Raw genomic sequence first — 15,025 nt, 5'->3', positions numbered from 1 at the left:
CGGTACTTGCCACGTCATCTACACGCTCATTCACAAACATACTTGACTATCACAAAGACTAGTCCTAGAATCTAACCCAAGTCTATTTCGTTGGCCAAATATTCCCTGGCAACGCACTTCCACCGTACTTTTACCTCTACGAACGCTAATGCCAACCGAGTGGTCTAAAGTCTAAGGCATGGGATTTACAGAACACATGGGTTCTGGCACTACTGCGTCCATCGAAAATTATAAGTCTGAAGAAGTCGTCTCCGAGGCTTCCGAGAAAATAATACGAAGTCCCTAGCACGCAAAGTCGACGTGCTCGCTACCCTCCCCCAACTCCTCCACCAAGCCCACGTCGCCTGCCCGGTTAGCAAGGAAGCAGGCAAGCAGGCAGGAAACTAGCAGGGATATTTGGTGCGCGCGGGCGGTGTGAGCCAGCAGCGAGCAGTCAGCAACAGCAGGCGACTCGGCGCCGGCAGGGAGGGGGGTGCCAGCGATCCCGAACCATCTGCCCTCCACCTGGAACCCCGCGCGGGCTGTATCGCCGGCCGCGGCCGGTGCGAGGAGACGACGACTCGGCACGCGCTGTTACCCGACCGCGCACCCACACCATCCTGCCGGCCCTCGCGCGGGGACCGAATGATGATTCCTAGGGAACCGCGGCGGCCGGAGCCCCCGTCCGACTCCTGATTCCGGATCCCCCGCCGATCGCGGCGGCGGCGTCTCCGCCGCAGTGTCCAGGTTAGTCGGTGCGCTCGGATTTGGGGCGGTTGCTGAATTTTTGGATTCGGTAGATGCGCGGTTGATAAACATGTACTGGGTTGGGTAGGCTTGGTGTGGATCTGGAGGCGGATTTAGCCGCATTCCTTAATTAGCTAGTAGCTTTAAGCAGCAGCCAGACTTAATCAGCAAGTGGTAGATTTGAGAAGCAGCATACTCAAGCAGGAATTTGGGCCTCATCTCACATGACTGAAAATTTAGTCCGTCTCGTTGGAGCAAATTTGCTTATTGCGATGTTTATTCGCTCGGCTCACTGGTACTGCTATTTTTCCCCCCTGTGGACGTAGACTAGAAGATGGAGATTCCTCAAATAGAGATGGGTGGTTTCAAAGTCAACAGCCCGCAAGTGCCCAACGGCGGGCTACGTCCGACCATGGCTGGGTCCTGGGACTCGCGGAGGACAGTCGAGAGGACGCTCAGGAGCATCAGGATCGTCATTTTCACCTCCAAGCTCAATTTGCTGATGCCATTTGGACCTGCGTCCATCATTCTCCACTTCACTTCTAGGAGGCATGTAAGTGTTGATCATGGAAAACCAAACTTTCTGTCTGGTTCGTCTATGGATGGTTTGTTCAGTGGCAATGAATACCAACTTCAAACGACGTTATAAAAGAATTAAGAGTAATCAGTCTTTGCACACTAGTTTTGCTGTTGAACAACATGGTTAGTTTAGTTGTTCTGGTTGTGCATGCTACTGGTACACATTTTATCACTAGGAGTCTAGGAGACCTTCGTCACTTGAATTCAACATGTGTTATTGGTGATCCCATTATTGATAAATTAATTCTAGCATGCTTCCTACGCCATCAAAATTGCAGGGATTGGTTTTCCTTTTCAGCATGCTAGGAATAACACCTTTAGCAGAACGTTTGGGATACGCAACTGAGTAAGTTGCTAAACTGTATACTTACTTTTCCTGTTCTTATAGATTTTTATTAATGTCGATGTTTGTTGTACAGGCAGCTTGCACTATACACTGGTCCAACAGGTATGTCTGTCTCTATTTATGGCTAATAGTCAATTTGAAATCAGAGTCTTCAAACAACAACCAATTACATCTTTCCTGAACTGCAGTTGGTGGCCTTCTAAATGCCACATTTGGAAATGCAACTGAAATGATCATCGCAGTATACGCTTTGAAAAATGGAATGATCCGAGTAGTGCAGCAGTCACTATTGGGTTCCATATTATCAAATATGCTGTTGGTTTTGGGATGTGCTTTCTTTGCTGGTGGTATAATTCATCGTAATAAAGACCAAGTCTTCAGTAAGGTGATGTTTGTGTTACTTTTTGTGTCCTTCCATAGATCTTCTCTGATGGTGGGATTAATATTCTATCACTGCAGGCAACTGCAGTTGTCAACTCAGGTTTACTGTTGATGGCTGTCATGGGATTGATGTTTCCCGCTGTCCTTCACTTCACACATTCAGAAGCGCGCCAAGGAGCATCCGAGGTTTCACTTTCAAGGTTCAGTAGTTGCATTATGCTCGTGGCATATGCAAGCTATCTCTATTTCCAACTAAGTGGTCGGAGCAACATTTACAGTCCAATTGGCAGTGTAAGTCCATTGCCTCATTTTATTTCTTCCTTGCTGGTGTGATGCTATACTCTCTATTATGAGTATGGCTATTTTAGTCTATGTTAGTTCATGTAATGCACACTGTGTGGGTGCTTCAGTCCAAAAGCCATTTGACAAACCAAATCTGTATGATAAGAGCTGCTTGAAATATTGTGTTGACTGTTGCCATAATATAGGAAGTTACAATCCATGCTTGGTCACTTGCTCATATTTTCACCATATTTATTCTTATATATTGTAGGAAGAGGTGCCTACTGAGGATGCAGCAGAAGAGGATGAAGAAGCTGAGATTGGCATGTGGGAGGCTGTTACCTGGCTTGCAGTGCTAACACTGTGGGTGTCTGTCCTTTCTGAATACCTAGTTAACGCCATTGAGGTATTCTTCTTTTCCAATTGAACAAGAATAGTAAAATTATCTTTTACTCATCTGGGGCAAGTGACTTGTTAAAAGTTACCTTCCTACAGTTGACAAGTAATTACATTTTGGTGATGCTGAAGCATTGTCAGGGAAGATGATCATGTTAAACTTGGAAATGCACATTGAGGTTTTTTTATGAGGGTGTACATGTAGGTTAGGACATATCAAATTAGTTACTGCTCTTACCATGATGCACATATACCGGTCATCTTTATAGTTTATACCTTAGCAAGGATGTAACTGGTCACTGTTTTGATCTATTGCTGTCAGGGAGCATCTGATTCATTGAACCTACCGGTGGCTTTTATCAGTGTTATTTTGCTTCCTATTGTGGGCAATGCAGCTGAACATGCTAGTGCAATAATGTTTGCCATGAAAGATAAGCTTGTAAGTGTCCGCATGTGCTTAGCTTACATGCTTCTGTTGCTTCTTAGCTGGTCAATTGTCATGCATGTGATTGTCTCTCCTGCAGGACATAACGCTAGGTGTTGCAATTGGCTCATCAACACAGATATCAATGTTTGTGGTACTTCTTTTGACTTTTGACCATGTTTATCCCAATTATGCAAATGTTGGCCTGCTCCTTATTAGATATCTGTTCTTAGCTTCTACTTGTTTGTCATACTGCCTTTTCCCTTTCTCTTTTGAAGCGATCCAAAGGGGAAAATCCCTACCAAAATTTTAGTTATATAAACAGAAAGTATGTTACTGATTGCAGAGAATGCATTGAAATCTTCCTTGTTTCTGATGTTTGACATGCTATTCTCCTATACAGATTCCATTTTGTGTTGTTATTGGTTGGATGATGGGACAAAAGATGGACTTGAATTTTCAACTATTTGAGACAGCAAGTCTCTTCATAACAGTACTTGTGGTGGCATTTATGCTACAGGTAGGTTCTTAAGGTGGATATTAAGAAACCTTTTATAAATATCCGCTGAAATGGAAGTTGGTGGAATTTGTTTCTGACATCATTTAGATTGTGCACATGTGTATCTAATTTGCCCTTCAGATAGTGGTAACATACCCATCTTGATAATGCTTCATCATTCATCTAGAGTGGAACTGGTTTGAAGTGTTACCGCACTATGTTAATATTAACAGTTTTTCTGAATGGCTGTTATTAGCTGCATTGCCTTAACAGCTGTAGTGTCCACTCAGTTTATGTTTAACCCATTAAACTATAGTAACTTAGAGCATATAATTACTCTGAATTACTCATCACTTGTTTTGCTCGCAAGTGCAACAATAGCTTCAACAGAAAAACAGATCCAACATGTGGAAACCTTTTATGTTAACTGTGATCACTGTAAATGCTGGTGAAGCTAAACTGCTTTTCCAACTTTCTTAGGGTTACATGTGGCTATTAGCTGGTATCTTATTATTTGCAACACTCACCTTTTACACTCAGTTCCAGTTATAATGATCTCTTTCCTTGAACAGTGATGTGCTTGGTCAGCTACCTTGTTTCATTTTCACTGAGATCTGTCTTTCACAAACTTGAGTTACATTTGATATCTAAGTATCTAACCCTTCGCGATGTGTTTGTTTCATCACAGGATGGCACTGCAAACTACTTGAAAGGACTTATGCTGATCCTGTGTTATCTGATAGTTGCTGCCAGTTTCTTTGTTCATGTTGATCCGCAATCAAGTGAGTAGCATTTTCATAGTTAGTCTGCTTTTTGCTACTTTCCTATTCCAGTTAGTTTAGTTATTTACATATCAGGAACTAATGAACTGTACATGAAAACGAGCTAGTTTATTTATGCTACTTTTATGTACTTTCTCTCTTCTGCGCCTATGTTGGTTGTTGTCTCCTGTGTTGCATTTTCTTGCCTGCTTGTTCTTTTATTCACTGGATGTCAAAAAATGAACCAGTGACACTATAGACTAATTGGAGCTGATTTTCTTTTATATGATTTGAGACTGCTTGGATCATAAATATGAGCATACAATTCTTTTCCAGGTGATGGCTGAGGTCACAGATGCTGTAAGTAATGTACCAAATACCTTCGATGGTTGCTAATCCCATTTTGTTGAGGTGCACCACCATAGCAATGTTCAGCCTGCCTGAAGCAGCATGTTGGCAACACAGTAACATCACACATCATCGGTTCCTTCATGAACTGCGGAAGGAATTGTGTGGATACTGAGGGGTACTAGGGCTAGTCTCGATGTATACAGAAACAAGAAATGTCATCCTGTTAAATTCAATTAATTGAGTTAATCTTGCCCTTTTTTCCCCTGTATTCTTCGGGTTTCTTTATCGGGTCGCAGAATGTATATTTGGGTATGATCGATGCTGGCAAAAGCTTTCTTCCCTTTTTGTGGTTTATGATGTCTGCATGATCATGGTTGGTTCTGCATCCAAGCTGGTCTTTCCTAGCTAGCGACCGTGTGTACGTTTGATGGCAAATCAATTTTTGTGGCTCTAGATGCCGGTTTTCTTTGTTATGACATGGGACACCTGCATTATAACTGAACATGTGTCTGGACTTTGTGATGCGATTCTAGAGTCCGGTTTCTTCGCCACTTGGTATTCGCACGCGATGATCATACATACAGCGTGCTCCAATTAGCCTAATCTTTCAAGTTCAAGTGCAAGCTGTATCGCACAAATTTTGTTATCTTGTTTGTTTTTTGCTTTTACTATTTTGCGGTTTGGGTGGCAATGGTCAAAGTTTTGAAAACCGTACCAAAAATCAAGAATGAATTATTGACCCGCTGAATATGCATAGGTGTACGAGAGCGTGAAAAAATTACTTGCACAAACCAAATGTCAACATCCCCGACAAAAGCATGTCCTTCCACTTGTTTTTTCTAGTCTCCCATAAGTTGAAAATGATGGGAAAGAAAAGAGAAGCACAACTTCAATCAAGCAGGCAGCATTATACATCAGCAACGAGGAGAAATGAAAAGCAGTGGAGCCGAAGCAAAGCAGGGGCCGCCCATCCTCCCCTCCCGGCCCCGTGCATGGATTTCAGAAAAATACAGGCCAGCAGCAGCGCAGCAGTCGTCGCCCAATCCGTCAACCCCAACGCCACCCCTGATCGCCTCCCGAAGGCGTCGAGCGGACAGGCGAGCGACGCACGCAACCCCCCTGCACGTGCGGCGGACACCGACGCGCGCACCGGGCGTGCTGGAGCCCGGCCGGCTCCGGCGTGCGTGGCGCGGCGTGCGCTCGGCGCCCGCCTCGTCGGCCGGCCTCCCTCCACTCCCCTCGACTCCAGGGTCGCCGTCGCGCTGCCCCTGTAGCTGCAGAGGAACATTCGCCTTGCTGGCGTCCTTGCTCCAAGATTTAACGCGGCGGCTTCAAAGTCCAGCTCCAGCAGCGCGGCAGAACAGCCAGCGCCCATCACGCGCCGTGCTGGTGTGGTGTGTACCCGCTGCAACTTGGCAGCAACAATTGGTTCATGGGAAGTAGAACAAGCGTGCCACTGGTACGGTCAAAATTTGGCAATGCACCGTTGTCTAGAAAGGATAAAAAAAAAACGATTGGCGGGAAAGTAGCAGCAGGTGACTTTGGACACAAAGCTAGAGGTCGGTAGCCGTAAACTACTGGCGGTGTGGTTTTGCTGGGTGATCGAGGGTGCATGTGCGCGGCGCACATCGACCGGTCTGGGAAAACATGCGGGCGTGTGGATGCATGCGTGCGGAGGACACTTTGCTGTTGTCGTTGCTTGCTTGCTTCGGCGCATGGATCGATCCCGTGGTGCAGAAAATCATAACAATATTCGCACATCGAAACCGAAATTGAAGATCAAATCCCACTACAGCAGGTACCGCATCGCACCGGTATCATGTCACTGTTACTACTGCTATGCATTTCAGTGTGGCTGTACACACAGATGGCATCATGCATATGCAATGCAACCGGTTCTCGTTGATTGTAGTAGCAGGTATTCAGTTCTGATGTACGTACAAAACGCCGGGACACTATACACGCTGTACGTGTTCCTGTCGCGTACGTACGGAGGAGTATTGATCGACGTGACGTACGTACGTGGACACCGTCCATGCAGCAAGCTGAAAAGAAGCTGTCATTCATCGTCTTCATCCCGATGGAACGAAGCAGGCCGGCACGCATCGCGTCGCATGCACGTGGCAGCGCAGAAATACATGCACCGTAGAGCCGCCGCACGTACGTACAGAGGAAACAGGGGTCAGCAATACAGTACATGTACCATGGTGGCCAACCGAGAGATCTAAACAGCGATCGTTGTGCAGCCGTGCTGCTAGCTGCAGCAACCAGCACTGTCACCGTATCCTGCAGGAGTGTATACTGTAGCGTGGATTGCAGGCTTCAACTTGGCTGATCGCGCAACGGAAAACCTTAAATGCTCGCGTCCTCTCTCGACTGGGCGCACCACGATCCCGCTGCACAGAGAAAGATGTCTGTGCACAGTACACGTACACAACGCGCCACCACGGGCAATCTGCAGGCTCCCTGCGCGTGCTCGTCCCAGCCGCTGTAGATCGACACCGCGAGCGCCCGGCCGGAATGCGCGCTCGCCGGCCGCCGGATCCACCCGCATTTACGCCCCCGCACTGCACCGCCCGATCATGCATGCACGCACGCGCGCGTGCCTGATCCGATCCCCGGCCCGGCGCAAAAGGAACGGCATGCCGGGGCTAGGCTATCCCGTACCAATTCAACGGTTATTTTCAGCAAACAGGCGCAACCGCGCCACGGGACGGCCGCCCCGCCCCGCCCCGGTCGAGCGAGGTGTCGCGCTCGTACGTGCGCGCGCCCATGCCGCCGTGCGCCGTGCGCGCGCCAGCGCCAGGCCTGGGGCAACCGGGCGATCGAGCACGCCGTAACCAACGACCGGGGGGAGGGATGAGGACGCCGCGACCGAGCAAGCCTAGTGCCCTAGCAGTCAAAGCCGTCCGAGCCCCGCGCGCCGTGTTCGGCAACCGCTGCGCGGTCGTGCGGTGCCCTCCGATCCCCACTCGCGGCCCGGTGCGGGGCGGTGAGAACAAACCCCCGCTTCTCGCGCTACGGGGTGGTGGTGGTGGGTTTCAACCGGCACCGCGCACGCCCGTGCCCAATCCCCAGGAGAACACGCGGCCACCGATGCCGCCTCGCGCACGGTGGTGCAGCTAGAGCGGGCGGGTCGTCGCAATCACACGCACGCACCGGGCAGAAAAAACGGATCGCCCCCGCGTCGTCCCGAAGGGCAACACGGGCGGCACCGCAATCCTGCCGCCGGCCCTCCGCCTGCACCATCATTGGTCCCCCTCCCTTCCCACCTTCGGTATCTCGCCGGAGGTCAGAGAGAGTGAGGATTCATCTCTCTAATAAGTTTTAGTAGATCAAGTCTAGTTTAGGGTTTAGATTTTTCCATGCCGCGGTTCGTGGTATTGGAGATTTATTTCCTCCTTCTCTTTTCCGACAACGGCGAGGAGGTAGGGTGGATTTGGTATGTCCATGGCGACTCCAATGAAGATGATGGTGGCAACTACGACGTCGACAACTTCCTTGGCATGAAGACATGGACAATTAGGTTTCCGGATGGCGATATCGAGGCGGGGATGATACTGCTGTCGTGGAATAATTTTCTCCAACCCCTTCTCCGTTTTGTCGTGGTTAGATCCAACCACGGTGAAAGGCTTTTGAGAATAATTCTGCCCCTTGAGCTGATGTTGATCAGTCTTGGGTTGGGTAGATTGTGATCAATCTCTCTTCTTCATCGGTGGCAGAAAGAGGAAGAAGAAAGACGCAAGAAGGAAGAAGGAGATTTTGCTCGGTCCAGCCTACAGAGATGCTGGTCGTCATTCTTTGGGCGCTTGTTCTCAGCCTGCTTGCTGAGCGTATGCCTGTGTGGCCTTTTATATGAACCTTTATATAGGTTTGAGATTGAGATTTGGAGCTGCATGATGCGTGAGCACAATAGAGACGAAGATGAGTACTTGATCGTTCTTAAATGTAATTTTATTTTCTTTGAACGACACGATGATGTACTCAACTTTGATTTAATACAATTCTTCCTTTGATTAAAAAAAGAGCGGGCGGGTCGTCATGGTGGCCGATCCCGGCTTTGTTTATGATGTGTGTCTCGAGTCGATCCACTGATCTCTCTCCTTTTTCTCCCTTGCAAGCAACCCGAGTACCCGACACCCCTAGCTACTCTCCCTGCTGGCAGTTCACTTCAGCTCCGGTCTCCGGTTGGGTTCGTCGGTTTCAGTTCGGATATTTCAATCAGGTGACCAGTGACGGGAAAGTCACTGCGAGCTGTAAACCCAGTCCACACTCCATCTCCTATAAATCCTCGCGCGCTGCAGCCGGCAAAGAACACAACTAACCATCGAGAAGAAAGTGCTCTCACTTCCCATACCTTCTCTCCCCTCTCTCTATCTCCAAAACCCATCCTCCTCTCTGCATCACGACCACAGACTCTCCGGCGAGCTCGGAGACCTCGTCGTCCGTCCCCATCATCTCAACAATTATGAGCAGTAGCGGCGGCGGCGCTGCTAGTGCCAGCGCCAGCGCCAGCTTCGAGCAGCACGCGAAGCGGCGTCCCCCGTCGGGACCGTCGTCGCAGCAGCAGCGGAAGCTGCGGCTGAAGCTGTCGGTGAAGGACGACGAGGACGTCGCCGCGGGCGTCGTGCCGCCGGTGACAGTGGTCCTGGACGGGCGCTGCATCTGCCACCGCGTCCACCTCAACCGCCACACCGGATACCGCAGCCTCGCGGGCGCGCTCCGCCGCATGTTCGTCGACACGGACGCCGCCGCGGACGAAGAACAGGGGGAGGACGGGCTCGACATCGCCAATGCCATCCCGGGCCACGTCGTGGCGTACGAAGACATGGAGGACGACCTCCTCCTCGCCGGCGATCTCAAGTGGAAGTAAGATGATGATTATCTCTTATTAATTACGGAGTACAATCCCATGAGTGATATATAACATTTTCATCATTAAAAAACATAAACATCTTTCGTAACTCGAGCTCATGTTTTGTCTTTCTTTTTTGGAATTGGCAGCGATTTCGTTCGTGTGGCTAAAAGGATCCGAATCATTCCTGTCAAGAAGTCAAGCAGGACGAAGAAATGCGGAGGAGGTCTCGACAATTAATCGCTGCACTTTATTCAGCATCACATGTAATTAGTTATCTACTTGGTAAAGTGGTGGGTCACTTATCGTTTATTTGTTTGTCTTAGGTCCTGTTTGAGATTATAATCCACCTAGATTATATAAGCTAAATTATGGGTCATGAGTACTATTGTAAAAAACATCTTGGAATCACAAGTAATCTGAAATAAGCTAGCCTTGAGCAGCTTATTTGAGATTATTCGTGGTTCCATAGTGATCCCATGATGCTTTTTAACTCTACTACTCTTGGACCACTAGCTTATACAATGAAAAAAACAGGACCTTGTTGTTAAAGACCTATAGCAAAGAAGCATATAATCAAGTCTGTGTCGGCCTCTCCCGCGAGTCAATGACAGTCGATGTGTTGGTTTGCGGATTGCTTTGCCTGATTGATTGGATACTTGGATCATACCTGATCTATCCATGTAGTGGCAGTGGCAGTGGCCGCTGAGCAACTGACCGATCGAGATTGACAGTTGGGATCTCCCTGTTAACGCCAGCGTCCGTTCGCGACTCGCGAGCAGTGCAACAGTGAAACGGATACCTGTAGCCATCGCGTCGCCACAGTGCAGCACGGCCCCCATCAATGGAAAAGGCAACGGAATGTTGCGTGCGCGCGTGAACCGTGTGGCGCGCGTGCAGTGCAGTACTGCAGTGGCATCGTGGCAATCGAGAGGCAAACAATCAAACAACACGTCCGGTTTCACTGTCATGGCATGGTCGCCGGCCGCTGGAAGCCTGGAGCTATAGATGTCCATTCGGGCCACCCGGCACGGGCCCGGCAAGGCTCGTGAATTTTCGTGCCGTGCCGTGCCGTCCCACAGGCCTCACCGGCGGCCCAAGCATGAACCCGTAAGACTTTTTCGTGCCGGGCCGGCCCGTAAAGCACGGCCGGTTGCGAGCCCAGCAAGGCACGGCGGGCCCCCACGCCGTCGCCGCTGCATCCGCCTCGCCGCGCCACCACCGTGCTGCTCCCCGCAGCCAGCCCCACGCTGCCGTGGAGAAGAAGGGCACAACGGCGTGCGGCGGGGGTAGGGGGCGACGAGGCCATGGGAGGGGAGGCGGAGGGCCAGGAGTCAGAGGGGAGGCGGAGGTCGAAGAGGAAGGGAAGGAGGTGGCGGCGTCGGAGGAGAGGAGGTAGAGTGGTGCCGGCGGTGGAGGAGAGGAGGGGGTAGCAGCGCCGGTGCCAGAGGGGAGGAGTGGCGGAGCGACGTCGGCGGCAGAGAGGAGGAGAGGGGGGGCGAAGGGGAGGAGAGGTGGTGGCGGGGGGGGTGGCGGCGGGCAACAGGCAGGGCGGCCAGGCATACCGAGAGTCGAGAGAGGCAACAACCAGGTGGCAGCAGGGGAGGGAGGAGGGATAGTGATGGTTAGGGTTTAAATTTAGTTTTATATGGGGTGGAGGGTAACGGGTCAATAGAGCTGACACCCTAAAATCGTGCCGGGCTGGACCACCCACGCCCGGCATGAGCCATCGGGTCGGGCTAGCCCGAGCCCGAAGAGTTACGGGCTGGGTCAGGCTGAGCTTGGGACGGGCCAAAAAATCAAGCTTCGTGTCGGGTTGTCGGGCTACGGGATGCACGAACATCTATACTGAGCACGATGATGAGGAGGAGGATCATCGGAGGAAGATGACGATGGCGATGATGATGTGGCCGGCCGCGATGAGCTACGGAGATGGGGAGAAGAGACATGGAGTCATTGAGCTGGATGCCGGCAGAATTACTGCCATCAACACAGCTGCTAGCTAGCCGGCTGCCATTACTCGGCGTGCTTCGATCGATCGATCGATGCGTCCTTGCTGCGTCTACGTGCCATTATTTCCCGGCAACAAATGAGTATACAATACAGTTGTAGGAAATCTCAGTACTGTATGATATGATTAGGTTGTATGAATGGGATGGATCTGATCTGGCACGACGAGTTGAATTCGTCACTGGCTCGATCGTCAGACCACTGCTCTCGCTTGCTTGCTCAGCATGCATGTTTGGCGCGCGTCGTCTGACAGCGCCAGGACCGCCGGAGCCGGCCCCCGGCACCGGCCGACCGGCGTACGTGGCGGGGAAAAGGGACGTATCAGACGCTGGGGTTGGTGTCGCGTTTCGGGTTGGGACTCGGAGATGTCATGACGCATGAGAAAGACAGGCGCGGATGGACACTGATCGTCTGGATGATTGCGAGCAGAACCATGGCGGAATTCAATCGGTTCGTCCGTGCCTGGTCTCAGTCCCCGGGCCGAGCCAGCCAATCGTGGAGGTCAACGTGGTGAAGTCATTCTCTGATCCAGATGCAGGAATTCAGTGCCAGTGCATGCGGTGCGAGTTCTCCATGTGCGTTAGGAAATTAAAGCAGCTTCTACCGTCCGCTCACGTTCGATGTTTAGATATTAAATGTAAATTAATTACAAAATCAATTGTATAAAGATTAATTCGCGAGATGAAATTATTAATCCTAATTAGTCCATGATTTGACCATATGATGCTACAGTAAATATGTGCTAATCATAAATTAATTAGGCTTAATAGATTTATCTCGCGAATTAGCTACGACTTATTCAATTAGTTTTTTAATTAGTTCACATTTAGTCCTGTAATTGATATTAAATATCCGATGTGATCCGAATTAAAAATCAGTTCAGGATCCGAAGATCCGTGCGTCACAAAATTCATGCATGGTACCCGTACACGTCAAAGTTTTTATAGGAAGCAATATGTCAAAGATTCGACCAATGCATGTCTTGGTGTTTCTTTTCTTCTTGGAGCTGTGGGATCCAAAATCATGTTAAGTTGTCAGACTACTAGTACATGCAATTAAACCTCCTCCAACCGTGTAGCTCTAAGTCAGTTAAATTATTTTTTACTTCGTGAACAGTAGCAAAAGTGAAGAGCTAGCGCCCGAGGAAGAGATGGTCTCGCACGTTCTTCCACGCATTTCTCTCTCATTGTGTTACGTCTTCTTAAAGCTACCAGCTGTCTGTTACCATTGGACACAGCTGCCCGTGTGGTCCCACGAAGTTTAGCACTGCACGTTAAATGTTTAGATAATAATTAGATGTATTAAATATAGACTAATTATAAAACTAATTATTAAGATGGAGGCTAATTCGCGAGACGAATCTATTAAATTAACCTACATTTATGCAATTAGTAGGGTTAATTAGATTCATCTCACGAATGAGCCTCCATCTGTATAATTAATTTTATAATTAATTTATATTTAATTGTTCTAATTAGCATATGAAGATTTGATGGGATAAGAACTAAACTATGGCTCGAGGATCAAACCACCGGATCGGAACAGGGCTCGGTCTGCATACGACGAGCCCGACAGTCCAGGTGCCACGCGGCCCACACTCAATCAATTGGACTGCCGCCGGGGGGCAGCGTACTTTCGCAGGACGTGGCCCATAAAGAAGCTGGATCTCCCTCTGTTGTTGCATCCTGTTTACAATTACAACCGAAAGTTCATCATCACGAAATTGATTGCTCGAAGTTTACAACCACTTCCAAACGAACAGCGACTTCAACAACCAGATCTTGTCGATGCAGTGAAAAAGAAGGTGACAGAGTTTTCATTAAAAAAAAAGAAGAGGAGGAAGTGACATCAAGCCTTGGTGACTGATGATGATTGTGATTCCCTCAAACATTCAGTGTTGAGCAAATGGGATTGGGTGTTGTAGTTCCTCTCAGCACTTGGCGTCATTCGTTTCGCTCCCAAACCGTCAAAACTCCTGAGGTTGTCCAAAACTTTTTTTAAACGATGCCGATTATATTAAGCAATAAAAAAAATGGAAAAACAACCCAACACTAATCATCTCAACAACACATCGCACCACTCAAACATCAAGTCAATACTCCAAACATTGCACACCACTCCACTCAGGAGGTTGTCCAAAACTGGTCCGGCAGTTGAGTTCCAACTTCTCGCGGCACGCTTGCTCTGACTTTGGATACAGCGTGTAGTAGTCATGTTTTGTTAGGACTCCTATTTTGGATTGGAGAAATGAAGTGGTTAATGTAGTGTGTAAATTGCATTGAAAGGCCAATCTATCGTCTGTTCTCTTTCCCAGAAGAGTCACGGCAAAGCTAAAGTTTGATAATAATAAAGAATATCCGGTGCCAAAGCTAGTACCATAATAATTAGGCAATCATCTTTATTTGCACGAAACCTATACTACACTTAAATATTTCGAGTTTCACCATCATGTAGTCCCATTTTCAGAAAGTTGCACCCGTTCTTAGTGGTGCGTGCATATCTCTCCCTTGTTTTGGATCCTTGGGGGTTGCTTAGGAGAATATGAGTTTGTATTTGTGGAACTAACCATCCAATTCCATAAAAGTGCTTCACGCTAGAGCTCTTTCAAACAAGTTTTTATTTTCTCTAATCACAGCAGTCCATAAGATCTATAACTTCCGGCGATTGAATTTTTTTCTTCTGTTTCGAACATTTTTACTTTAAGCTAATATATAAGTTATAGCTTTATGTGATTGAGAAATAGCAAAGCTGATAAGATAAATTTCGAAAATGACTACTTAAAATTCATGTACTTTTATAGCAGCCTGCTATGGAACGGGGTTTTGTTACTGTTACAATGTTGGATTATTGAGTATCATTGGATATAGTCAATCTCAAATCTTTCCTCCCTTGGCTATTTGTTCCTCTTTCTCTAGCGGTCTAGCTACATCCATTGGTATGGTTCTTTGACAACATACATTATGATTCTTTTCAGGCCACATCTCTTTTATCACGTGCTTTGACCATTTTTATCCTTATAAATTATCAACTTTTCTTACCATGTCACTATCATTGTTGTAGCCACCTACTCTATTGGTAGAGCCTAAAACATGAGATTAGTTTGACGACAAACGTTTTTTCACACTGGTATTAGACTTTTTTCTATTCCTTCTCGCGCTTTATCTTGTACATCTGCGTTGTTTTTAGTGTGCTGTGTAGCTATAGGTTAATAAACTTTTCCTATGCTCGATATGTCTATAGAAATCCAGGGCGAGAGCAGGTAATGCGGCACAACGGCGTGACATGCTCTTCATGAACATTATCAACGACCTCTTCACGCACGCCATTCTGTTCTACGTTAGCAAACCGTGTGGTCCGTCAGCTGCAGATCAGCAGATGCCGGGCGCCCGGGCTCGGATCCCAGTTCAGACAAAGC

At 48.4% G+C, this 15,025-nt stretch overlaps 2 protein-coding genes across 3 annotated transcripts; both read left to right on the top strand.

Moving 5' to 3' along the window:
* The first annotated feature begins 272 nt into the window (after positions 1-272).
* Positions 273-5,099, top strand: LOC117848345 (vacuolar cation/proton exchanger 3). Of its 2 annotated transcripts, none has more exons than XM_034729707.2 (12): positions 273-726; positions 1,058-1,279; positions 1,584-1,651; positions 1,725-1,753; positions 1,840-2,036; positions 2,111-2,323; positions 2,586-2,720; positions 3,033-3,149; positions 3,235-3,288; positions 3,538-3,654; positions 4,322-4,415; positions 4,731-5,099. In XM_034729707.2, the coding sequence occupies exons 2-12, from the start codon at positions 1,061-1,063 to the stop codon at positions 4,739-4,741; spliced, it is 1,254 nt and encodes a 417-aa protein (XP_034585598.1). In that variant the 5' UTR covers positions 273-726; positions 1,058-1,060; the 3' UTR covers positions 4,742-5,099. The 2 variants fall into 2 exon arrangements, with proteins under 2 accessions (XP_034585598.1, XP_034585597.1); XM_034729706.2 differs by having other exon boundaries at positions 274-726; positions 1,053-1,279.
* Positions 5,100-7,600: 2,501 nt separating this feature from the next.
* LOC117850263 (auxin-responsive protein IAA33) lies at positions 7,601-10,231 on the top strand. The gene is made up of 2 exons (XM_034732080.2): positions 7,601-9,614; positions 9,750-10,231. Exons 1-2 carry the CDS (start codon positions 9,214-9,216, stop codon positions 9,838-9,840), a joined length of 492 nt encoding a protein of 163 aa, XP_034587971.1. The 5' UTR covers positions 7,601-9,213; the 3' UTR covers positions 9,841-10,231.
* The last annotated feature ends 4,794 nt before the right edge of the window (positions 10,232-15,025 follow it).

Source organism: Setaria viridis, chromosome 3 (genome assembly GCF_005286985.2).
Source record: "Setaria viridis chromosome 3, Setaria_viridis_v4.0, whole genome shotgun sequence".
In the NCBI taxonomy this organism is placed as follows: domain Eukaryota; kingdom Viridiplantae; phylum Streptophyta; class Magnoliopsida; order Poales; family Poaceae; genus Setaria; species Setaria viridis.
Note: the sequence above shows the minus strand (reverse complement) of the source record. Positions and strands in the feature narration are given on the sequence as shown.

Coding starts and splice junctions, on each gene's coding strand:
- LOC117848345 (XM_034729707.2), top strand. CDS start 1,061: ATGGAGATTCCTCAAATAGAGATGGGTGGTTTCAAAGTCAACAGCCCG. Junction 1,754..1,839: donor ACTATACACTGGTCCAACAG/GTATGTCTGTCT, acceptor CCTGAACTGCAG/TTGGTGGCCTTCTAAATGCC. Junction 2,324..2,585: donor TTTACAGTCCAATTGGCAGT/GTAAGTCCATTG, acceptor TATATATTGTAG/GAAGAGGTGCCTACTGAGGA.
- LOC117850263 (XM_034732080.2), top strand. CDS start 9,214: ATGAGCAGTAGCGGCGGCGGCGCTGCTAGTGCCAGCGCCAGCGCCAGC. Junction 9,615..9,749: donor GCCGGCGATCTCAAGTGGAA/GTAAGATGATGA, acceptor TGGAATTGGCAG/CGATTTCGTTCGTGTGGCTA.